This window comes from Dasypus novemcinctus, chromosome 2, assembly GCF_030445035.2.
Source record: "Dasypus novemcinctus isolate mDasNov1 chromosome 2, mDasNov1.1.hap2, whole genome shotgun sequence".
NCBI classification, from domain to species: domain Eukaryota; kingdom Metazoa; phylum Chordata; class Mammalia; order Cingulata; family Dasypodidae; genus Dasypus; species Dasypus novemcinctus.
The window spans coordinates 149560217-149584537 of NC_080674.1; the positions used below are offsets into that span (position 1 = coordinate 149560217).

At 46.4% G+C, this 24321-nt stretch overlaps 1 protein-coding gene across 22 annotated transcripts in view; it reads left to right on the forward strand.

The window, feature by feature from the left end:
* The window catches only part of LOC101435103 (protocadherin gamma-C4), a 182200-nt gene that overhangs the window by 90279 nt on the left and 67600 nt on the right, over positions 1–24321 (forward strand). The window contains exon 1 of one of the 22 annotated variants that reach the window (XM_058286023.2): positions 1681–4316. The exons of 16 other annotated variants lie outside the window; for them this stretch is intronic. In XM_058286023.2, the coding sequence (XP_058142006.1) occupies positions 1899–4316 (2418 nt within the window). In that variant the 5' untranslated portion in view covers positions 1681–1898. Of the gene's footprint in view, positions 1–1680; positions 4317–5021; positions 7673–10055; positions 12879–14063; positions 16966–20042; positions 22706–24321 lie in introns of those variants that run through there. 5 more of the 22 variants (XM_058285996.1, XM_058286031.2, XM_058286029.2 and 2 more) reach the window with 5 other exon arrangements.

The window sequence follows — 24321 nt, forward strand, 5'->3', positions numbered from 1 at the left end:
TCAAACTGCATTTTAGAGACAATTTGCATTTATTTAGATTTCCTAGAAAGAAGTAAACTTTTCATTAATGTTCTATTAACAATTCTTAGCAATGCATTCTTAACTTTTTCCAATTATACTTAGTGAAAACACAGCATCCAAAAACAGGAGCATGGGACATGTGCTAAGGGTATTTCAATGGCCCCTTGATGTAGAGGGATGAACCCCTACCTCTGAACTTGAGAGTCAAACTAAACTAGTAGAATCAAAACAAAATGCCACTTCTGCAGGAGATCAGAATATAAGCATAGAAGTATGCAAAATAATTCTAACCAAATGATTGCTGGTGTTACTGCTAAGCCCATTTAGTCTAGTGAACTTAATGGTATATTTAGTTTTATCTCTTATTTTTAAATTACTAACATTCTTTGAAATTAACATAGTAGGATAGAGTCAAAGAGTTTTCTAATGTGTCTCAAAATACTCATGAGTCATAACTTTTTTCATGTTAACCAACATTTGTGTAGTGATAGGCCTGGGAAGGAGAGTGTACCCATTAGGGTCGTGGTGATTAACCACTGAATAATTGAAACTATCATTTTAAGTTTTTGCCCATGAGAGTAAAAATTACCATGTATATCTCAATAATTCTATTCTCTTGAAAGTACTGTTTTTAAAAACTGCTCTGACATTTGTAGCTATTGCAAGCAAATATTTTTATTTTAAATACAGTTGTTTAGATGCAGTGCAAGGCATGGTGGATGATATTAATGGGTATGACAATGGTTGCATTCTAGTTCCTAAATGCGGGAGGAAAGAGTTACTACTTGCAAGATGAATACAGGCTAAGGTCGACCAAAAAAACTATTTTGCTTATCTTCAGTACTTCCAACTTCATTGATAATTACTCTTAAATAGAACACCAGTGATTTTCTCTGGATGGAGGAACTGGATAGCTGTGGGTGGGAAAATAGGAGACCTATTTTTCATGCATTCTTTTGTATCTTTCTGAATGTTTGAAGAAATAATTCTATCTACTCAAAATAAGGTTAATTTTAACTTATAAAATACGATTTTCATGACAATTCCAAAATGTGATGATAAAGATGCAATCACTGGGAAGTGGACTTGGCCCAATGGATAGGGATCCGTCTACCACATGGGTGGTCTGCGGTTCAAACCCTGGGCCTCCTTGACCCGTGTGGAGCTGGCCCTTGCGCAGTGCTGATGCGCGCAAGGAGTGCCGTGCCACGCAGGGGTGTCCCCCGCATAGGGGAGCCCCACGTGCAAGGAGTGTGCCCCGTAAGGAGAGCCGCCCAGCGGGAAAGAAATTTCAGACTGCCCAAGAATGGTGCCGCACACAAGGAGAGCTGACACAGCAAGATGACGCAACAAAAAGAAACAGTTTCCAGTGCTGCTGACAACAGCAGAAGCGGACAAAAAGAACACGCAGCAAATGGACACAGAGAACAGACAACCGGGGCGGGGGGAAGGGGAGAGAAATAAATAAAATAAGTCTTTTTTAAAAAAGATGCAATCACTGAGAAATAAGATTCAGATAACTTGGCTATTATCAATTTGTATTTAAAGAAAAAACCTGAAATAACATTGGAAAACCAGGCTGCAGTCCCACACGCAGCCTCTGGGCGCCGCTGTCGGCCAGTGCAGAGCGAGCGCTGACGCCCGGGATCCCTCAGCCTCCAGCCTGGGGTTTCCTGCGCAGCCACCAGCACAGAGACAAGGAAACCCGCTCACAGGCTGAGGCTCCCAGACGCGCAGATCTTGCCCGGCACACACGGATTCCCGGCTGCGAGACAGCGGGCTCCGCCTGTCCGGGGCCGAATGTCCTTCCAGTGACGCCGTGCACTGCCCCTTCTCGGACTGGAGAGGCGGGGGCCGAGCGAGAACTGCCGCGAGGAATGGGAGGGAGCTGCGCGCAGAGGCGCCCGGCCGGCCGGCGGCAAGTACTCTTTCCTTTCCTGCTGCCTTTGTTCTGCCCCGCGCTCTGCGAGCCCATCCGCTACGCGATCCCGGAGGAGCTGGCCAAGGGCTCGGTGGTGGGGAACCTGGCCAAAGACCTAGGGCTCAGCGTCCAGGACGCGTCGGCTCGGAAACTGCGAGTTAGTGCGGAGAAGCCGCGGTTCGCGGTAGACGTGGAGAGCGGGGACTTGCTGGTGGAGGATCGAATAGACCGTGAGCAGATCTGCAGGGCCAGAAGGAACTGTGAGCTGCAGTTGGAGGCCGTGGTGGAAAATCCCTTAAATATTTTTCATATCATTGTCGTGATCGAGGATATTAATGACCACGCCCCCCGATTTAGTAAAGAGGAAATAAATTTAGAAATCAGTGAATCTGTCAGCCCAGGAATGCGAACAATACTTGAGTCTGCAAAAGATCCCGATAGTAGTGTGAATTCACTGAGGAAATACCAACTAAGTCCCAACGAGTATTTCTCATTGGTGGTGAAAGACAATCCCGATGGTGGCACATATCCAGAATTACTACTGCAGGAGACCCTGGACCGAGAACAGCAGAGCACTCACCACCTGGTCCTGACAGCCTTAGACGGCGGGGATCCGCCCAGAAGCGGCACCGCTCAGATCCAGATAACGGTGATCGATGCCAACGACAACCCCCCGGTGTTCAGCCAGGACGTGTACCGGGTCAGCCTGCGGGAAGACGTGCTCCTGGGCACCTCGGTGCTGAGCGTCAGGGCCACAGACCAGGATGAGGGCGTCAACGCGGAGATCACTTACTCCTTCCTTGGTGGTGCTGACAAAGCCCACGCCGTATTCTCTTTGGATTCCACTACAGGAAACATTATAACTAATCAGTCCTTGGATTTTGAAGAAGTCGAAAGATATACAATGGATGTAGAAGCAAAGGACAGAGGATCTCTTTCTACACAGTGTAAAGTAATTATAGAAATTCTAGACGAAAACGATAACAGCCCAGAAATAATCATTACTTCTCTTTCTGATCAGATTTTGGAGGCTTCGCCTCCGGGAATGGTTGTTGCCCTCTTCAAAACACGGGACCGGGATTCTGGTGAAAATGGAGTAGTCACATGTAAATTAAATAGAGATGTTCCATTTAAGATTCATTCTTCTTCTAATAATTACTACAAGCTTGTAACAGACGGGGCCCTGGACCGAGAGCAGACCCCAGAATACAATATCACCATCACAGCCACCGACAGGGGCAAGCCGCCCCTAACCTCCAGCACAAGTATAATCTTGCACATAACAGATGTGAATGACAACGCGCCAGTTTTCCAACAGTCCTCCTATGTGGTCCACGTGGCCGAGAACAATCCACCCGGCGCCTCTATAGCCCAAGTGTCCGCCTCCGACCCCGATCTGGGGCCCAACGGCCGCGTCTCCTACTCCATCGTGGCCAGCGACCTGGGGCCGCAGGCGCTGTCGTCCTACGTGTCGCTGAGCGCGCAGAGCGGCGTGCTGTTCGCGCAGCGCGCCTTCGACCACGAGCAGCTGCGCGCCTTCCAGCTCACGCTGCAGGCGCGCGACCAGGGCTCGCCCGCGCTCGGCGCCAACGTCAGCCTGCGCGTGTTGGTGGGCGACCGCAACGACAACGCGCCCAGGGTGCTGTACCCGGCGCTGGGGCCCGACGGCTCGGCGCTCTTCGACACGGTGCCGCGCGCCGCGCAGCCCGGCTACCTGGTCACCAAGGTGGTGGCGGTGGACGCCGACTCGGGCCACAACGCCTGGCTGTCGTACCACGTGCTGCAGGCCAGCGAGCCCGGGCTCTTCAGCCTGGGGCTGCGCACGGGCGAGGTGCGCACGGTTCGCGCCTTGGGCGACAGGGACGCGGCCCGCCAGCGCCTGCTGGTCTCGGTGCGCGACGGCGGGCAGCCGGCCCTCTCGGCCACCGCCACGCTGCACCTGGTCTTTGCCGACAGCGTACAAGAGGCGCTGCCGGACCTCAGTGACCGCCCCGCACCCTCTGACCCGCAGGCGGAGCTGCAGTTTTACCTGGTGGTGGCCCTGGCCTTGATCTCTGTCCTCTTCCTCCTCGCGGTGATTCTGGCCATCGCCCTGCGCCTCCGACGCCCATCCAGGCCCGCCGTCCGGGGCTGCTTTGGGTCCGTTCTCTGCGCCAAATCTGGACCCGACGTTCCCCTCAACTACAGCGAGGGAACTTTGCCCTATGGCTATAACTTGTGTGTGTCTGGAGATCAAGCTAATCCGGAATTTAAGTTCCTCACATCTGTTTATCCTTGTCCAGCTACTCAAGATATTCTCAACAAAGGTAGCTCTTCAGTGCTATTGGGTAACGTTTTAACTCCTAGTGTTGAAGCTGATAAGACTTTTGAACAGGTAAGTGTTTAAAAGAATGCCTTTTATAATCCAGTATTTATAGTTCTGTTATTTCAAGAGTCTAGAAAATCCCTTGGTAGAGTTTCTGGAATAAATTTAGGTTACACCTATTGATATCACTATCAAGACTAAAGTTTACAATCTCTAATCCCCTACTATTCAAAAGTATTTTGAAGTTAAATATATAAAGAAATATAAATTACCTTTAATTAAAGATGTGGAATACAGTTATAGTTTTATATCGATGTGTTTTAAATGACAACTCCAATGCCATTCCAATTTTTCTCAAACATTTCCTCTTAATAAAGAAACATCGATAAGAATTATAGCCATGCATCCTACCTGATGACCTTCTCAGGACCGTTCTATTTCCATTACCTACGCCGTTCTCTTCAGTGGATACACACCAATAGGAACAAAATCTAACCTGCAAGTTTTCAGTTCTGGTAGTATTTTGAAAAAAAATGTAAAAACCCCTTTCACAATTACTCCTTTTATAAAAGCAATCATGGTAAACTTTTAAAGATTGTGGTAAAATATATCTTAGCAAAAATTTAAAATCACATCATATAGGTCATTGTTTGCCTTTTTAAGCTTTACAAATGCGTGTGATTTTCGAAGAGGTGAGTAATAATTTCTTCTAGATCCGGCACTTCAGCCGGGGGTTTACTTACACGTTGCAATAATAACATTGGACTCTAGACGCCGCTGTTCACCAATCATGAAAAAGGAAGCTGTGAGCAATCGGGTCCCTCGCTCCCCCACCTCTACCACACAAGCAGAGTGAGCTGGATACTTACAGATCCTGATGCTGGAAACTTAAAAGTACTTCACTTCGTTCTCTAAAATATTTTGGATGCAGAACACCAACTGATTCAGAAACAAACAGGCGCAAGAAACCGCGGAATATCGGCTCGAACGACGCCATGGTGAATCTGCAAAGGCGCCTGCACCGCTGCGAGCTGGTCCTGCTGTGCATTTTCCTGGGGACGCTGCCGGAATCCGGAGCCGAGAAGATCCGATACTCGGTACCCGAAGAGACGGACAAAGGATTCTTCGTAGGCAATATCTCCAAGGACCTGGGGCTGGAGCCCCGCGAGCTGGCGGAGCGCGGCGTCCGCATCGTCTCCAGAGGAAAGACGCAGCTTTTCTCTCTGAACCCGCGAAGCGGCAGCTTGATCACGGCGGGCAGGATAGACCGGGAGGAGCTCTGTGAGACGGTTTCTTCCTGTTTTTTACATATGGAGATTCTTGTGGAAGACACCTTGAAGATTTACGGAGTGGAGGTGGAAATAATGGATATTAACGATAACGCCCCTAGCTTCCGGGAAGAGGAAGTGGAGATAAAAATCAGTGAGCACGCATCTCTGGGATCGCGATTTCCCCTTCCTAACGCCAGGGATCCCGATGTGGGAGGGAACACCCTCCAGAGCTACCAGCTCAGCCCTAATAATTATTTTTCCTTGCAAGTGCGAGGTGGAACAGATGGGGCCAAGAATCCTGAGCTAGTGCTAGAGGAGGGCCTGGACCGTGAGAAAGAGGCTGCTCACCTCCTCCTCCTCACAGCCTTAGATGGAGGAAATCCCGTCCGCAAGGGTGCTGTTCCCATTCGTGTGGTAGTCCTCGATGTAAATGACCACATCCCAAAGTTTACTCAGTCTGTGTATCGAGTGAATGTTCCTGAGAACCTCGGCCCCAGAGCTCGGGTGCTCGTGGTAAACGCAACGGATCCAGATGAGGGAATCAACGGGGAAGTGACGTATTCATTCCGGAATATAGAAAGCAAGGCTTCTGAAATATTCCATTTGGATTCTCAAACTGGAGAAGTCCTAACATGGGGGTCTCTGGATTATGAGAAATATAGATTTTATGAGATGGAAATTCAAGGCCAAGATGGTGGAGGTCTACTGACCACAGCCTCATTGTTGATCACCGTTTTGGATGTGAATGATAACGCTCCAGAAATAGCTATCACCTCTTCTACTAATTCATTGCAGGAAAACTCTCCTCCAGGTACAGTCATTGCCCTTCTAAATGTACAAGATCAAGACTCTGGAAAAAATGGCCAGGTCTCCTGCTTCATTCCTAAGAATCTGCCTTTTAAATTAGAAAAGACTTATGGAAGTTACTACAAGCTAATAACAAATGGAGTACTGGATCGGGAGCAGATTCCAAACCACAATATAACCTTGACGGCCACTGACCAGGGGAGTCCACCCTTGTCTACAGAAACTTACATCTCACTGAATGTTGAAGACCATAATGATAACCCACCTGCTTTCCCTCACTCCTCTTACTCAGCCTACATTCCTGAAAACAATCCCAGAGGTGCCTCCATCTTCATGGTGACTGCCCGAGATCCCGATAGCAAAGAAAATGCCAGGGTTATTTATTCCCTGGCAGAAGACATCATCCAGGGGTCGCCTCTTTCCTCCTATGTCTCCATCAACTCAGATACTGGTGTCCTGTATGCTCTGCGCTCCTTTGACTATGAGGAGTTCCGTGACCTGCAGCTGTGGGTGACCGCACGAGACAGTGGGGACCCACCGCTCAGCAGCAATGCGTCACTGACTCTGTTCGTGCTGGACCAGAACGACAACGCACCTGAGATCCTGTACCCCACCCACCCCACCGACGGCTCTACAGGCGTGGAGCTGGCGCCCCGCTCCGCAGAGCCCGGCTACCTGGTCACCAAGGTGGTGGCGGTGGACAGAGACTCAGGACAGAACGCCTGGCTGTCCTACCGCCTGCTCAAGGCCAGCGAGCCGGGGCTCTTCGCCGTGGGGCTGCACACGGGCGAGGTGCGCACGGCGCGGGCCCTGCTGGACAGAGACGCGCTCAAGCAGAGCCTGGTGGTGGCCGTCCAGGACCACGGACAGCCCCCTCTCTCGGCCACGGTCACACTCACCGTGGCCGTGGCCGACAGCATCCCAGACGTGCTGGCCGACCTGGGCAGCCTCGAGTCTCCCGTCAACCACGAGGCCTCGGGCCTCACGCTTTATCTCGTCGTGGCGGTCACCACCATCTCCTGTGTCTTCCTCGCCTTCGTCATCGTGCTGCTGGCGCTCAGAATGCGGCGCTGGCACAAGTCGCGCCTGCTTCATACCGCAGCAGGCGGGTTGGCGAGCGTGCCCGCGTCGCACTTCGTGGGCGTGGACGGGGTGCGGGCTTTCCTGCAGACCTATTCCCACGAGGTGTCCCTCACCGCGGGCTCGCGGACGAGCCACGTGATCTTCCCGCAGCCCAACTACGCGGACACGCTCATCAGCCAGGGGAGCTGTGAGAAGAGCGAGCCTCTCTTGATAGTTGAAGACTCAGCTACCCGTTTAGGCAAATGTGAAGCAATGAATAATCAGGTGAGATTTATTTCCCTGACTCCCATGTGCTGCTGTCTCTATGCACTTCTTTTAATTGGCTTTTCTGAGCATGTAAGTATTTATGAAAATAGGAGAAAAACATACTCAGTTCATACAACTTTTGAGCAATTCGTGTGGGTTTGTGTACTTGACCTTTGATCAAATTACCATCATTTTTCAGAAAGGTCTTCTGAAAGTCATTTTTTAGTTCTGGCATGGTTTTCTTTTGATTTTAAAGGAGTAGTTCACCTATCATGGCTCAGTATAAATTAAGTTGAATTTTAATATTATTTGTCCATTACCAGTGTCTTTTGCTGTCAATGTAAACTAAGCATGATTCAAAATAACTATTCACAAGCACTTTTTAAATATTTCTCTATTTCCTCACCGTCATATTACCCCTGCTGGCTTGTATGATCTATCATCATCTACTATTATTCTACTGTTCATGATCCTGTGGATTCAATGGCACGTTCTGTCTGTCTGTCTGTCTGTCTATCTATCTATCTATCTATCTATCTATCTATCTATCTATCTATCTATCTATCTATCTATTTACCTATTTATATCTATACACACACTTTTGCACACACAGAAGGAAGCTGTCCTCTGGGCACAAAGCAATTCTATTTGGACTCTTGATGGCTGGTAATATGTTTTGATCCTGTTGACTAGTTTCAAATTTTTTGTGTGTTTGAGGTACTGGAACTGGGATTGAGCCCTGGACCTCGTATGCGGGAAGCTGGTGCTCAACCACTGAGCCACATCAGCTCCTTCAAATTAGTCTTTTTGATTCATCCTACCAAAGCTGACATTCACTGCCTTTTAATATAATGTACTCTTGAGAGAGGAAATGTAGCAATAATTTTTCTTAAGTTTCAGACATCTTTTCTATCATTTCTGTGAAATCACTTGTTTTTTTCCTGAAGAAATAATTGAATTTTTGAACTGCTATTTCCTTTTATTCTTTGGCTCATATTCGCATGAGTGTGTGTGTGGAGGGTTTTTTAATGTAGTAGATTCATATATGGAAATAAATTAATTTTGATCCAGTGCTTCATACATTATTTTCAAATCTGCAAAAGGTGCTTACATTTTTAAAAAGTTTGTTTATATGAAATCATTTGTGATTATAAAATATTAAGTGGGTATTTAGACCTTTAACAGAGGCTAATCTGGTTGGTATTCCTCTGGGTATTTTTTTTTAATATGTCTAGGAGTCACGGATTCCTTCTATCTTTCCTGCATTTTGTATCACATATACGTATACTCAGTTCTTATATTTAGAACCAACTTGTCATTGACGATTTGATAGTTACCTGATACCATGCTTATTGTTTGAAGCAATGCCTAGGAAAGCCAAGTGAGGAAAGGAGACTTACCTACTTGTTGTTGCTTTTAATCACAGGAATCATCTCTATACTAAATTCAGCTCAGCACTCTCCTACCTCTCTTAGGTCTTTGGCCCCAAATTACTTGGATATTCATGTTCCCTCACAATTTTATATTTCTCATTTAGGAATTGGCCTTAATGTCATTGATTGAAAATAGAGTGTGTCTTGTACTTTGGGCAAAAAGAATTTCAAATATAGAAGAATGAGGTCCCCCCAACAAATGCCTAAATTTGTCTTGAAGCCAAGAAAAATTTAGAGCGCTTTATCTATCTAGGGATGAAATTTATGCTCACGGAATTCCAAAATGAGGAAATGTTTAGGACATTATATGTAGATGGGAATTAGATAAATTAAAAGGATATGAAAAACGGTATGAGGGAAAGAGAGGTTTTTCCATATATTTTTTTTACTTAAGTCGGAACGAATCAGGATCTTGGAAAATAAAAAGGTTGGCCTTGAAACTTGATATTAAGAAGGTTATTTTGACTCATAGGTAATGATAAAATTCTGTTAAGGTACAACATATAGTGGTGTTAAACCAGAGGATAAAAACAAAATACCTTCACATTTCAAGTCATTAAGTTCCTATGGTAACCTACTGAGCTGTCTACCTTTATGTTCTCTTTAGGTATGAAAGCATAAAACACTTAATAATTCTTTTCATAAATCTCTTTTATAAGTAACAAGAAAGAGTTTATGGCATTGACCTTCCTTGAGGATTCCCTCTATAGCTTTGAGCTCTACTCCAGTTTCTCTGATAAAAGGAGAAGGAAACTTATCTGCCTATTTGATGGAGGACAATACTGGATGTCATTTTTGTGGCTATCAGAATTTCCCCAGACCACCTGATGGGCTGGTTTCCCACTTGATCTTTGTTCTAAGTCTGGAAAGAAGAATGTGCTTTGTTCTTCCAGTATGTGCATTGCCTTTTAGGAAAAGACAAACTTTTAACCTCTCATTACTAGGTTAAAAATTCCTCTATAGGATCCTATCTCTAAGAAAATTTATTGGGTAGTGAACACTGGGGAAAAAAGATGCGTCCAAAATTCATAAACTTCCCTTTATCAATACAACATTGCTGTCTGAATACAGAATCCCACTGAATTTGCTGAAGCTTCTGACTGCAGTTCCCTAAATAGACTCGGAGCGCCGCTGTTGGCCAATGCGCTGCAAGAGCTGGAGCCAGAACGACCCAGTGATTTTCTGCACAGTCGCAGAAGCAAGTCGAAAGGCAGAGTGGCCAGGACTCCCGTTCTCCACTCGGCAAATGATTCCGGAATACAGACTGGGATGTCCTCAAACTGGGAGCACTGATTTTTCTACGCAGTGGAAGCAAATATTTTAAAAGCGATTTGTAAAGTATCTTCTCTTAACGCCCGAGGCTGCAGCGACTCGCCAGGATGGGAAATAGGGTGGAGCAGCCGAGCAGGAGCCGGCGGCGGCAAGTACTCTTTTCCTTCCTGCTGTCTTTGTTTTGCCGAGCTCTCTCGGATCAGATTCCGTATACGATTCGGGAAGAAATGGCCAGCGGCTCCGTGGTGGGGAATCTCGCTGAGGACCTGGGGCTGCACGTACGGGATGTATTGACCCGCAACGTCAGAGTTAGCGCAGAGAAACAATACTTTTCTGTGAACACGGAGAATGGGAACTTATTAGTGAGTGACAGAATAGATCGGGAGTCGCTGTGCCCCAAAAAACCTCTGTGTGTCCTGCCCTTGGAAATTGTAGCAGACAATCCCCTAAACGTTTTTCACATAAACGTGATGATAGAGGATATAAATGACAACCCACCTCATTTCCCCCAAAATAGCATTGTTTTACATATCAATGAACTTGCAGTTCAAGGTGCTCGGTTTGGCCTGGAATCCGCTATAGACTCGGATATAGGGCCCAACTCTCTCCAGCGTTACCAACTCAGCTCTAATGAGCATTTCTCTCTGATGGACATGACTGAAGGCAAGAATGCCCCAGAATTAGTGTTGAAGAAGTCCCTGGACCGGGAAAAACAGAGCTCCCATCTCCTGGTCCTGACTGCGGTAGATGGGGGCAACCCCATGCGAACTGGCACTGCCCAAATCCGCGTCGAAGTCACCGATGCCAATGACAATCCCCCGGTGTTCAGCCAGGATGAATACAGAGTCAGTCTGTGCGAGAACGTGCCCTCAGGAACGCCGGTACTGAAGGTGATAGCCATCGACCTGGATGAGGGCACCAATGCAGAGATCACCTACTCCTTTAAAATGCTGCCAGAGGATCTTGGAAATATGTTTATGATAGATCATCGAAGTGGAGAAATTAAAACCAGAGGCCCCATCGACTTCGAAATCAGTAGTAGTTATATCATGAATGTAGAAGCCCAGGACGGTGGAGGCATGACTGCCGAATGTAAAGTTATCCTAGAAATTCTGGACGAAAACGACAATGCCCCAGACGTAATTTTCACTTCGGTAGTCAGTTCCATTACAGAGGATGCAGAACCCGGGACGGTGATCGCTCTGTTCAAAACTCATGATAAAGATTCTGGAGAAAATGGAGAGATCACGTGCCTTTTAAAAGAAAACGTTCCTTTCAGAATTGAATCTTCCTCCAATAATTATTACAAGCTCGTAACAGATGGAGCCCTGGATCGGGAGCAGATACCGGAGTATAACGTCACCATCACGGCCACCGACAGGGGCAAGCCGCCCCTCTCCTCTAGCAAAAGTGTCACCCTGCAAATCGGCGACGTCAACGACAACGCACCGGTTTTCCAACAGGCCTCCTACGTGGTCCACGTGGCCGAGAACAACCCGCCCGGCGCCTCCATCGGCCAAGTTAGAGCTTCTGATTCCGACCTGGGGCCCAACGGCCGCGTCTCCTACTCCATCGTGGCCAGCGACCTGGGGCCGCAGGCGCTGTCGTCCTACGTGTCGCTGAGCGCGCAGAGCGGCGTGCTGTTCGCGCAGCGCGCCTTCGACCACGAGCAGCTGCGCGCCTTCCAGCTCACGCTGCAGGCGCGCGACCAGGGCTCGCCCGCGCTCGGCGCCAACGTCAGCCTGCGCGTGTTGGTGGGCGACCGCAACGACAACGCGCCCAGGGTGCTGTACCCGGCGCTGGGGCCCGACGGCTCGGCGCTCTTCGACACGGTGCCGCGCGCCGCGCAGCCCGGCTACCTGGTCACCAAGGTGGTGGCGGTGGACGCCGACTCGGGCCACAACGCCTGGCTGTCGTACCACGTGCTGCAGGCCAGCGAGCCCGGGCTCTTCAGCCTGGGGCTGCGCACGGGCGAGGTGCGCACGGCTCGCGCCTTGGGCGACAGGGACGCGGCCCGCCAGCGCCTGCTGGTCTCGGTGCGCGACGGCGGGCAGCCGGCCCTCTCGGCCACCGCCACGCTGCACCTGGTCTTCGCCGACAGCCTGCAGGAAGCGCTGCCGGACCTCAGTGACCGCGCGGCACCCTCTGACCCCCAGGCGGAGCTGCAGTTTTACCTGGTGGTGGCCTTGGCCTTGATCTCAGTGCTCTTCCTCCTCGCGGTGACTCTGGCCATCGCCCTGCGCCTGCGACGGTCCTGTAGCCTGGCCGCCTGGAGATGCTTTCAGCCTGGTCTGCACTCTAAGACAGGACCCGGGGTTCCTCCTAGCTTCTGCAATGGAACTTTGCCTTATTCCTATGATCTCTGCGTTGCTTCCGATTGCCGAAAAACAATGTTTGATTTTCTCACCATTACGCCAGAAATAGTTCCCAAACAGGATTTCTCTAATGATGCTTCTTTGGTAGTAAGTGCCACTGAGGAGACTAACAAGATGATCACTGACTCTGTCACTTCTACTCATGTAAGTTTCAGTGAATGTCTTTCATCTGTAAATGGGTTGGTTTAGTTTTAAAAACAAATATCTGGTAGGAAAAAAAATCTTAAATATATTATATCTAATTTCCTTTCATGGTCACATCCCCACTCTCAATATTTTCTCTTCTTTTCTATCTGGACCAGAAACATCATTAATAGCCCTCAAATATTTTGAAATATTTGCCAATTTCATCTGAGGCAGTCTTCATCCACCAAAACCAATCACCTTTACTGTGAGAAATGGGTATTGTGATACTGCTGGCACTCAAATACTTTTAAATGAAGAAGCATAAATATTTTCTTTCTGTGGGTATTAATATAAGGCTTTTTTAAAAAACTCTAGTTATTACAACGTAGAGGAAAATGCATGAGTCTTATTTTTAAAAATAAGGGGATGAACTGATAATAAAATTCAGGTATATTTGCTACAGAGTCTTCAAATCCCACTGAGTTGTTTAATTTTAGGTCAGATCTTTTTTTTACAACTACTTATAGATTTCCTCCCAATATTATAGATATTATCTTATTTTATGCCTATGAAATGTGCTTATGTTAAGAATATAAATACAAATATTTACACCTATGAAAACACAATAGCTAGATATCTGTTAGGGAGACTCTTTATTTCTATTTTGATATAGGGCCTCCAAATGTATTACCAGTATTTTGAGGCTGAAAATGGAATTAGAACTGTTACCCAGGAAAAGGTAAGTTTATAATAGTCTTTCAGTTACTAACTTTCTTTAGCTAATTCTTCAACACCAAACTTTCTTTTGAAAATATATTAGTAGACTCATTACTCTTATTTCCAGTCAATGCAAGCTGAAATGCTTCCATTCTGTTCTGAAGTGATGATGTGTCTTCTTCACTTGATTTCCTGCAGATGTGAGTCTAATGATATATATTATCATAGTTCTCACTTTTAGGTTTCTTTGTCATTGTGAAAATTATTTTTAATTAAGTGTCAGATGTCAGTAACCTGTTTAGTTATTTCATTTAGACAAATTAAAGAAGTCTACCAAAAAGCCCTTATAATTGAGTCAGGAAGTTTAAATTATTTAATGATTTATCAAAACTTGAAACTCCTAGGGAAATGTCCTGTAACAGGTTTGTTGACAGGGGTGGTCTCAAATTAGATTCACCAAAATTATTCCATTTATAGAAACTTAGATTTGTTTAAAAGCTCATTGAAAAAAATCAGAATACACCTACAGCTTCAGAAAATACTCTCAAGAAAGTATCTCTGGATGAAAATTTTTAGGGAAATGAAAAAGAAGTCCACTGAAATTTCAACTAAAATGAATACCTTCCTTCTAGTCGGCTCTACTTTCATCCCTATTTCGAGAACAGCAGGTGGAGCTGTTTAAGATGTAAAAATAAAAAATCCTTTCCCAGAGTTCAAGATTGTGCAGTAATTGGTTAGGACTCTGAGCGCCGCTGTTCACCAATCAGGGAAAGAAAAGCAGAGAGATCTGCTCATTGTGCACAGCCTAAAGCACAAAGCAGCGAAAGAGAGAACTAACCATCACCTTGAAGTGAGGAAACTGGGCTGAGGAGCTCTGACCCCCAACTCCCTGATTCCAAAGAAAAAAGAGCTGATCCTGACTTCGGTGGTCAAGGGCAGATTTGGAAAATACTCCTCGAGGAAAGTGACAATGATTCCTGTGCACCAGGACTGCAAAGGGCTGGTCCTGCTGGGAGCCCTCCTGGGGATCCTAGGGGAAACCGGATGCACCCAGATCAGCTATTCAGTTCCCGAGGAGCTGGACAAAGGCTCAAGGGTGGGCGATATCGCTAAAGACCTGGGGCTGGAGCCCCGGGAGCTGGCGGAGCGCAGGGTCCGCATCGTCTCCAGAGGTAGGACGCAGCTTTTCGCTCTGAACCCGCGAAGCGGCAGCTTGATCACGGCGGGCAGGATAGACCGGGAGGAGCTCTGTATGGGGGCCATCAAGTGTCATTTAAACATAGAGATTCTGATGGAGGATGAAGTGAAAATATACGGAGTGGAGATAGAAGTGAGGGACGTTAATGATAACGCCCCTTACTTCCGGGATGATGAACTAGAAATAAAAATGAGTGAAAACGCAGCCACTGGGACGAGGTTCCCCCTTCCCCACGCTTGGGATCCGGATATCGGAACGAACTCCCTTCAGAGCTACAAACTCAGTCCGAATACTCACTTCTCCCTGGACGTGCAGAGTGGAGCGGATGGGAACAAGTACCCAGAGCTGGTGCTGGAGCGCGCCCTGGACCGAGAGGAACGGGCTGTTCACCGCCTGGTGCTCACCGCCTCCGACGGCGGGGACCCAGTCCGCACCGGCACTGCGCGTATCAGCGTGCTGGTGGTTGATGCGAACGACAACGCACCTGCCTTTGCTCAGTCCGAGTATCAGGTGAACGTCCCCGAAAATGTGGCGGTGGGCACGCTGCTGCTCCTGGTAAACGCCACCGACCCTGACGAAGGAGCCAATGCGGAAGTGATGTATTCCTTCCGGTATGTAGACGACAAGGCGGCCCAAGTTTTCAAGCTAGATTGTAATTTGGGGACAATTTCAACAATAGGGGAGCTGAATCATGAGGAATCGGGATTCTACGAGATGGAAGTGCAAGCAATGGATAACGCAGGATATTCTGCACGGGCCAAAGTCCTGATTACAGTTCTGGACGTGAACGATAACGCCCCCGAAGTAGCGGTCACCTCTCTCACCAGCTCTGTTCCCGAAGACTCTCCCAGAGGGACGTTAATTGCTCTTTTACATGTAAATGACCAAGACTCTGGAGAAAACGGACAGGTGATCTGTTTCATCCAAGGAAATCTGCCCTTTAAATTAGAAAAGTCTTATGGAAATTACTATAGTTTGGTGACAGACACAGTCTTGGACCGGGAACAGGTTCCTAGCTACAACATCACCGTGACTGCCACTGACCAAGGAAGTCCGCGCCTGTCCACGGAAACTCACATCTCGCTGAACGTGGCGGACACCAACGACAACCCACCCGCCTTTCCTCACGCCTCCTATTCTGCTTATATCCCAGAGAACAACCCAAGAGGCGCTGCCATCATTTCCGTGACCGCCCATGACCCCGACTGTGATGAGAATGCCCAGGTCACTTACTCTCTGGCAGAAAACACCCTCGAGGGAGTGCCCGTGTCCTCCTATGTCTCCATCAATTCAGACACCGGCGTCCTGTACGCCCTGCGCTCCTTCGACTATGAGCAGTTCCGTGATTTGCAGCTGCAAGTGATGGCACGTGACAGTGGGAACCCGCCACTCAGCAGCAACATGTCTCTGAGTCTGTTCGTGCTGGACCAGAACGACAATGCGCCTGAAATTTTGTACCCCACCCTCCCCACCGACGGCTCTACAGGCGTGGAGCTGGCGCCCCGCTCCGCAGAGCCCGGCTACCTGGTCACCAAGGTGGTGGCGGTGGACAGAGACTCAGGACAGAACGCCTGGCTGTCCTACCGCCTGCTCAAGGCCAGCGAGCCGGGGCTCTTCGCCGTGGGGCTGCACACGGGCGAGGTGCGCACGGCGCGGGCCCTGCTGGACAGAGACGCGCTCAAGCAGAGCCTGGTGGTGGCCGTCCAGGACCACGGACAGCCCCCCCTGTCGGCCACCGTCACGCTCACTGTGGCCGTGGCCGACAGCATCCCAGCCGTGCTGGCCGACCTGGGCAGCCTGGAGTCCCCTGTCAACCACGAGGCCTCGGGCCTCACGCTTTATCTCGTCGTGGCCGTCACCACCGTCTCGTGCGTCTTCCTCGCCTTCGTCATCGTGCTGCTGGCGCTCAGAATGCGGCGCTGGCACAAGTCGCGCCTGCTTCATACCGCAGCAGGCGGGTTGGCGAGCGTGCCCGCGTCGCACTTCGTGGGCGTGGACGGGGTGCGGGCTTTCCTGCAGACCTATTCCCACGAGGTGTCCCTCACCGCGGGCTCGCGGACGAGCCACGTGATCTTCCCGCAGCCCAACTACGCGGACACGCTCATCAGCCAGGGGAGCTGTGAGAAGAGCGAGCCTCTCTTGCTGTCAGGTGATCCCGTGTTTTCTAAAGACAAACATGCATTAATTCAGGTGAGTCCATACCAAATACTTTGCTCCAAGCTTCCAGCAAAATATCTTTTAGTATGGAGGGATAATATAATTTGGAATTTATAAAGCAGATACCAATAGTTTTATATATACCTGACAAACACCAAGGGCAAAATGTCTGCTCTCCCTCATGCCGTATTTATTATTCACACATACAGACACACATATCATTTATACCAATTTATAAAATACTTTGTCTATATTGTGTTTTTTCTTGTTTAATTCATCAGCTATAACGTGTTTCCTGATTTTGTTTTTCTTATTCACTGGTCTTGCAACAATTTTACCTTGAGTATCTGAAGCCATTTTAATTAGGAACACAAATTCTTCTAGAAGGAATCAATCTAATTCAATGGAAAGTATAGATGAAGTTTTGTATAAACTTTTATAAATTGAGTACCTTCTAACTAGTTACATTTGATATGGCTGGCAAATTCATCAAGGGATTTTAGTTTCTTTTAAAGTACAGGGACCCTTCTTGACCATTAAAAATGGCGTACATTTATACTTTCTCCTTGTCTTAAGTCAATTAATGGTTTTAAATTAATTTCCAAATGCAGTAAGCTTGTTTCTTACGCATTTAAAACTTTCTTATTGAAATATACAATGTAAGTAATATCATGAGGAAAAACAGGAAAAGTAGTTTATTTTCTCACCTCTGTTACAGATTTCAGGAGTGCAACGTTTATCTGTGTTTCCATGTTAGACTCTTTTTGTGGGCCCATTTTACCAGCAGTGATGAATCTTAATGATGATTTTGTAGAACACATAATTAACAGATTTTGGTTTGAGTGCATTTTTAGTACTTTGGTGAATTTGCAGCTATTCCCTTATTATAGTTGTTGAATGCATGAACGAACAAATGAATGTGCCCAGGGGATTGCCAGGTACCAGTATTCTAAGTTTAAGATATAGTATGATAGGAAGAGCAGAAAATTTCCTAACTATGTGACTTTTGACAAGTTATTTAATCTTTTTGAGCTTTAGCAAAATAAGGGTAATAATATCTAATTTGAAAAGTTGTGGAGAGTACTAGGATAACATATAGGTTCATAATATGTACTTGATGAAGAATAGCCATTTTTATTGTTGATAGAAAAAGGAGTCATACTTTCAATACCAACACACTTGACACTCTTTTGGGAAAAGTAGTCATGATTTGTGTGCTCCTCTTGGGTAATACAAAGGCATGAACTGTAAGTAGAAACAAAGCAGTTCTAAAATTTTTGCTCAAGGTAGTTTAAAGGCACATTCTTGATTGAGAAGTCACATTTCAGAATATAAAAGATGGAAGAAAGATTGTTTTGGTTGAGATCATTTTATGAGTGTTAGTCTTTCTGTCTGAAGCATGAAAACCTAAATTAGGATTCTATGAAACTTACTTTAAAAGAGCATTTTTGTCTCAATGGAATTGCTAGGTGATTTAACTGGAAAATAGATCACCAAAACCTGAAGGTTGGAGTTAGTTGCTTTTGGCCTTATGAGAGTTTTGGTTAATAGTTGAGCAAAATGTCGATCTTAGCTTTAGATATTTGTTGAAAAGGGTTTTTTTTTTCCTGAGTTACTGGGCAATGGATTTGGGTGTTTATATTTCTTTTAGTTCTAGTAATGAAATTATGTCATCCTTATCAAGGACTCTGCTTGTCTTCCTGTGTGACATGACAGATGGGGTATGTATTCACCTCATCTAATAAATTAAGCAAAATGTTTAGCTATAACTTTAAAAAAGCTAAGACCATCACTGTTTTATAGAACCCAAAATTGGAATCTAATATTTCAGCAAACACTCTTCTCCCACTTTCATTATAAAAGAGGCATTGCACTTCTCAAATAGCAATAGCCTAGGAACCTTGATGAATCACTACAACTTGACTCATGATCATTTTTAAATGAATTAGAGAGCTAGTGATAAATGAATGGACTATATCCCCATTTTCATAGTGATATGTAACAGAATATAACTGATTAGGAATGGAATCATTCTGGTGAAATAACTTTTTTTCCTCGTGCAAGATAACAAGTTCAAAAGAGTAAACACATAATTTTGAAGGGATGTTGATCAAACCAATGAATCTGTATCTTAGGAAAAAGAAAATTTTACTCTCTAATGTTATACTTCCAGTTCATTTTTAGGAAACCATATCTAACAAAAAATTACCAAAAAAAAAAAAAGAGAGAGAGAGAGAGCACACTCTTTATGACATGTTCTCAAAATACTGATGGTAAAAGATAACCTATGGTAAAGGTAGTTGGGAAAAATATTTCATAGAGAGTGAGGTTTCTAGTTACCATATGGGAAGAGTTCTGGTTCATGGAAAAGTTAAGAAATTGTCATGGAACCATAGAGTCTAACAAAATAATTTCTCTATACCCAAAAGAAAAGGTACTTCCACAATTTCTCTTAGAGAAGCCAAACAGAGATCTACTATGTGTAATATCTTTGAGGATAGGTATACTTTCCTAATCATCTTTAAGTCCCTGAATCATTTTACACGGTGTTTTGCACACCTTCACATTAATTATTAAAACTCATTCAATGTTTAGAAAGTGGCCTCCTGGAGAAAGGAATCACAGTGCAAAACCAATTATTTTACATGTGCTTTCCCTCTGCGCAAACCCCTAAGAAGAGCCAACTCTCTGACCAATGCACATAAAGGTAAGGAATTAGACATTTGTCAAATTTTGAAAATAAATGCCTCTGTCCATAAGATTTCCGTATTGTGAAATCTTTTAGATGCGTCGTATATTTTAGCAGCTAAAGATTCAGTCAACTGTTCATCCTGAGACTGTGTTATATGAAAAAAGTAGCCTTCCCTCCAGAAAAACAGAGGAAGATTCTTAGCCTAAAGTGCGCTTAAATGTCAAGAAGAAATAAAAGTAAGTGATCGCGTTTGGGGGATACTGAAGAAAGAAACTTTCAAAAAAGTTTAACTGCGTGAACAAGATTGTACCGCTGCCTTTCAACTGGTAAATTGCTCTCAATTATCCAGGCCCTCGGCAGCGCAGCTTTCTTCAGGCTGCAGTTCTGGAGTAGGGACTCAGAGCGCCGCTGTTGGCCAATGCGGAAACAGAAGTGAGGCGATCCCCGAGGTTCCGCTCTCGGTGGCTTTCCTAATCTGACAGAGTGCAAAGCTGAAAGCAGATCCCAGATCCGGAACACTCCTATTGTGTGAGACTCCTGGTTTTATAAATCTCCACCTGGAACACACGGATTCACGGGCATTAGCGCTGCTGCTTTTTGACTGGAGACTCCGTAATCCAGTGATAGTTTGAAAAGGACTTTATCTGGGCTGGAGCAGCACCAACTATGAAAGACATGGGGAAAAACGCTGGATGCAGGGGCTGGATTGGACCGAGGCAAGTACTTTTTCTCTACCTGCTGTTTTTGTCCTGTTGGGCATTCCCCGAGAAGGTCAGCTATTCAATCCCGGAGGAGCTGGCCAAGGGCTCGGTGGTGGGAAACCTTGCTAAGGATCTGAGACTTAGAGTTCAGGACTTACCCACTCGGAAGCTGCGGGTTAATGCTGAAAAAAAATACTTCATTCTGAGTGAGGAAAGCGGTGACTTACTTGTGAGTGACAGGATAGACCGGGAGCAAATATGCCCCCCAAATATAATTTGTACCATAAGTTTAGAAATGGTAGTTGAAAATCCTTTAAATGTTTTTCACATTAACGTGGAGATTCAGGATGTGAACGACAATGCCCCCCAGTTCAGCAGAGATGTCATTAAATTAAATATCTCTGAGTCCACCCTGCCTGGAGCAAGATTTGCAATAGAACCCGCACAAGATCCTGATGTTGGAAGCAATTCCTTACAAAATTACCACCTTAGCAGCAACTCTGTATTTGTCTTTGAAGTAAAAGAGACTAACAGTGGAAATAAATATGTTGAACTTGTGTTAGAGAAGCCACTAGACCGGGAACAGCAGAACTCCCACGGCTTAGTCCTGACAGCCTTGGACGGCGGGCACCCGCCCCTGAGCAGCACTGCTCAGATCCTGGTCCTGGTGGTCGATGCCAATGATAACGCCCCGGTGTTCAGCCAGGACGTGTATAGAGTCAGCCTGCGGGAAAACGTGCCCCCAGGCACCTCGGTGCTGAGGGTGACAGCTACGGACAGGGACGAGGGCGGCAATGCGGAGATCACGTATGCCTTTGCAGCCCAGAGTGCCCATCTCCAGTTTAGCCTCAATCACAAGAGTGGAGAAATGAAAACTTTAAGTACACTAGATTTCGAAGAGATTAAAAAATATTCCATGGTTTTGGAAGCGAGGGACAGGGGTGGGCTGGTTGCCCAGTGTACTGTTGAGATCGAAATTCTAGATGATAATGACAATGTCCCAGAGGTGATTTTTACTTCTATTTCCACAATGATTCCCGAAGATTCTGCATCCCGGACAGTAATCGCTCTGTTCAAAACACAAGATCCAGATTCCGGAGAAAACGGGGAGGTCACATGTGTGATACAACCAAATGCACCTTTCAGAATTGAATCTTCCTCCAATAATTATTACAAGCTTGTAACAAATAGTGCTCTGGACCGGGAGCAGATACCGGAGTATAACGTCACCATCACGGCCACCGACAGGGGCAGGCCTCCCCTCTCCTCTAGCAAAAGCGTCACCCTGCAAATCGGCGACGTCAACGACAACGCGCCGGTTTTCCAACAGGCCTCCTACGTGGCGCACGTGGCGGAAAACAACCCTCCAGGCGCCTCTATAGCTCAAGTCAGCGCCTCCGACCCCGACTTGGGGCCCAACGGCCGCGTCTCCTACTCCATCGTGGCCAGCGACCTGGGGCCGCAGGCGCTGTCGTCCTACGTGTCGCTGAGCGCGCAGAGCGGCGTGCTGTTCGCGCAGCGCGCCTTCGACCACGAGCAGCTGCGCGCCTTCCAGCTCACGCTGCAGGCGCGCGACCAGGGCTCGCCCGCGCTCGGCGCCAACGTCAGCCTGCGCGTGTTGGTGGGCGACCGCAACGACAACGCGCCCAGGGTGCTGTACCCGGCGCTGGGGCCCGACGGCTCGGCGCTCTTCGACACGGTGCCGCGCGCCGCGCAGCCCGGCTACCTGGTCACCAAGGTGGTGGCGGTGGACGCCGACTCGGGCCACAACGCCTGGCTGTCGTACCACGTGCTGCAGGCCAGCGAGCCCGGGCTCTTCAGCCTGGGGCTGCGCACGGGCGAGGTGCGCACGGCTCGCGCCTTGGGCGACAGGGACGCGGCCCGCCAGCGCCTGCTGGTCTCGGTGCGCGACGGCGGGCAGCCGGCCCTCTCGGCCACCGCCACGCTGCACCTGGTCTTCGCCGACAGCCTGCAGGAGGCGATGCCGGACCTCAGCGACCCTGCAAAATTGAACTCTCATTCCAAAATTAATTTCTATCTAGTAGCCGCCTTGGCTTTAGTTTCTTTTTTATTCTTCCTGACTGCATTATTTGTGCTCATTCTGAAGTGCCGGAAATCCCAAAACGTCCCCGTCTTGGATTCTTTCCCCACGGATCTCTACCCCACTTTATTACACCCCAGGTTTCTGGATAACTGTAAATCTACGATGCCAAATTCCCACCAGCTGTGTGCAGGTCCCACTAACCCAGAGCTAAGTGAATTCACTTTTTTGAAGCCCTGCTCCTCGGGACTGAATAACAGCCTCGCTGCAGGAATTCCCTCTGGGAAAGAGGGTGAGTCTGATGATTTTGATTGCTTGGACCAGAATTCACCCTGCAAGGTGAGAGATTCTTGATGAAACTATGTCCAGTCACAAGCAGGTTTCCTTCCAGTATGAAATATTTTCAGAGAGCTCAGGGAGGAGCGTTTCAGGCAGCAAGGCCACACACCCTGAGATGACAAAGCTTTGGCAAAGTGAGCTTGAGGGGCATTGGTCAGAGGTGACAGCAGAGTCAGGTGGACCTTTTAGGCCATGGTAACATGTTTTAATTCTATCGTATCACTTCACTTTGTTATTCAAATTTTATTGTTCCAAATAAAGGGGGAAATAATGATTCAACCCACTGTTGGGTTGAAAGGAAATATGGGAAGAGGGAAATTCAAACATTATCAAAAATATTCCCTTGATGTTGGTGTGTACCATTTTCAGACTCTGGGATAAAGGAAGTAAAATTTCTGTCCATATTCAAAATTGTTTTTCATAATCCCTTGGGGTTTTTTTTTAATACCTATAATATAAAAGATGCATGTTAACAACTCTGAGTCACTGTTTATCACTTCTCATTCAGTTCATGACTTTTTCATTTGGTCTATTTGAGAAACTTCTCACAGCAAGAAGATGTTCTAGTTAATAAAGCTCGTCTATCATTTCAATAAACCTAAGAATAAGACTAATGGAAGTTGCTAGGCCTAAACCTTGAAAATTATTTTTCATCTGAAGAGCTTCTCATGACTGGGGTGTTGTAATCCCATTCTGAACTTTGCTACTAAACCAGATTATGAGAACTGCCAAAAATAAGACTATGTTTTATTCCCTCACCCATGTCCATTCCACTGCTCTCTATAGTACAAACAGAGCTCTCTCTAAGACCTGAGGCTTTAGAAATTAGGCCAATGCAAGTGCTTCAAATGAGTTTGAACTGACACGCAATGCTGGATATTTACTGTTCCTCATACAAATGGATCCAAATATCGCTAGCATAGCATTTTATTGAACTTATAGTTTACAAACATTTCAAAAATTATAGAATAACATTTGCATATAAAAGTCCCCATTATATATTTATTTCACTGTTAATGATACGTTGAATATTTGACTGATTAGGGTAATATGAGTAAATTGGAAATTTGTGATCTAAAATATAACCTCCTCCCCACCCCAAAAAGGAAAAGGAATAAAAGGAAACAGTTACCTTTGCAAAGGCAAAGTTAGGTAAAGTGGGTAATATGTAAAGAGTGAAAAGTGTTAGTATTAATAGTAAGTCGTAAAAAAAATATTAGTAAGGAGATGCAAAAAATGTGTACCTGATTGGTTATTCGCAGTAGAGTTTCTGTTGGCATGGATTCTGTGGTCTATCTGAGATGTTAGTTTTATTATAATTGTTATCTGGGTGTTGGTATCTAAAAAGAATTTAGCAATTTGGATAATTTGGCATCTTCAACAAGGATTCCAATACTTAATGGAAGGGTCTGCTAAAGCTTGGAATCCAAGAAAAGGCAAACTTCTGAGACAAATCTGTGTTGCTTGCATTTACTGGCGCTGTTTTTTGTTATACTTTGCTCTGGCAGTGCAATAGAGGGAGGCAATGGATATTCCTTGTAAGTGAAGAGTACTTATTTGGCATGAGTTGACTCCTCTTTTCTCTTCATGTTTTTAAAAATTGAGGTATAATTTAC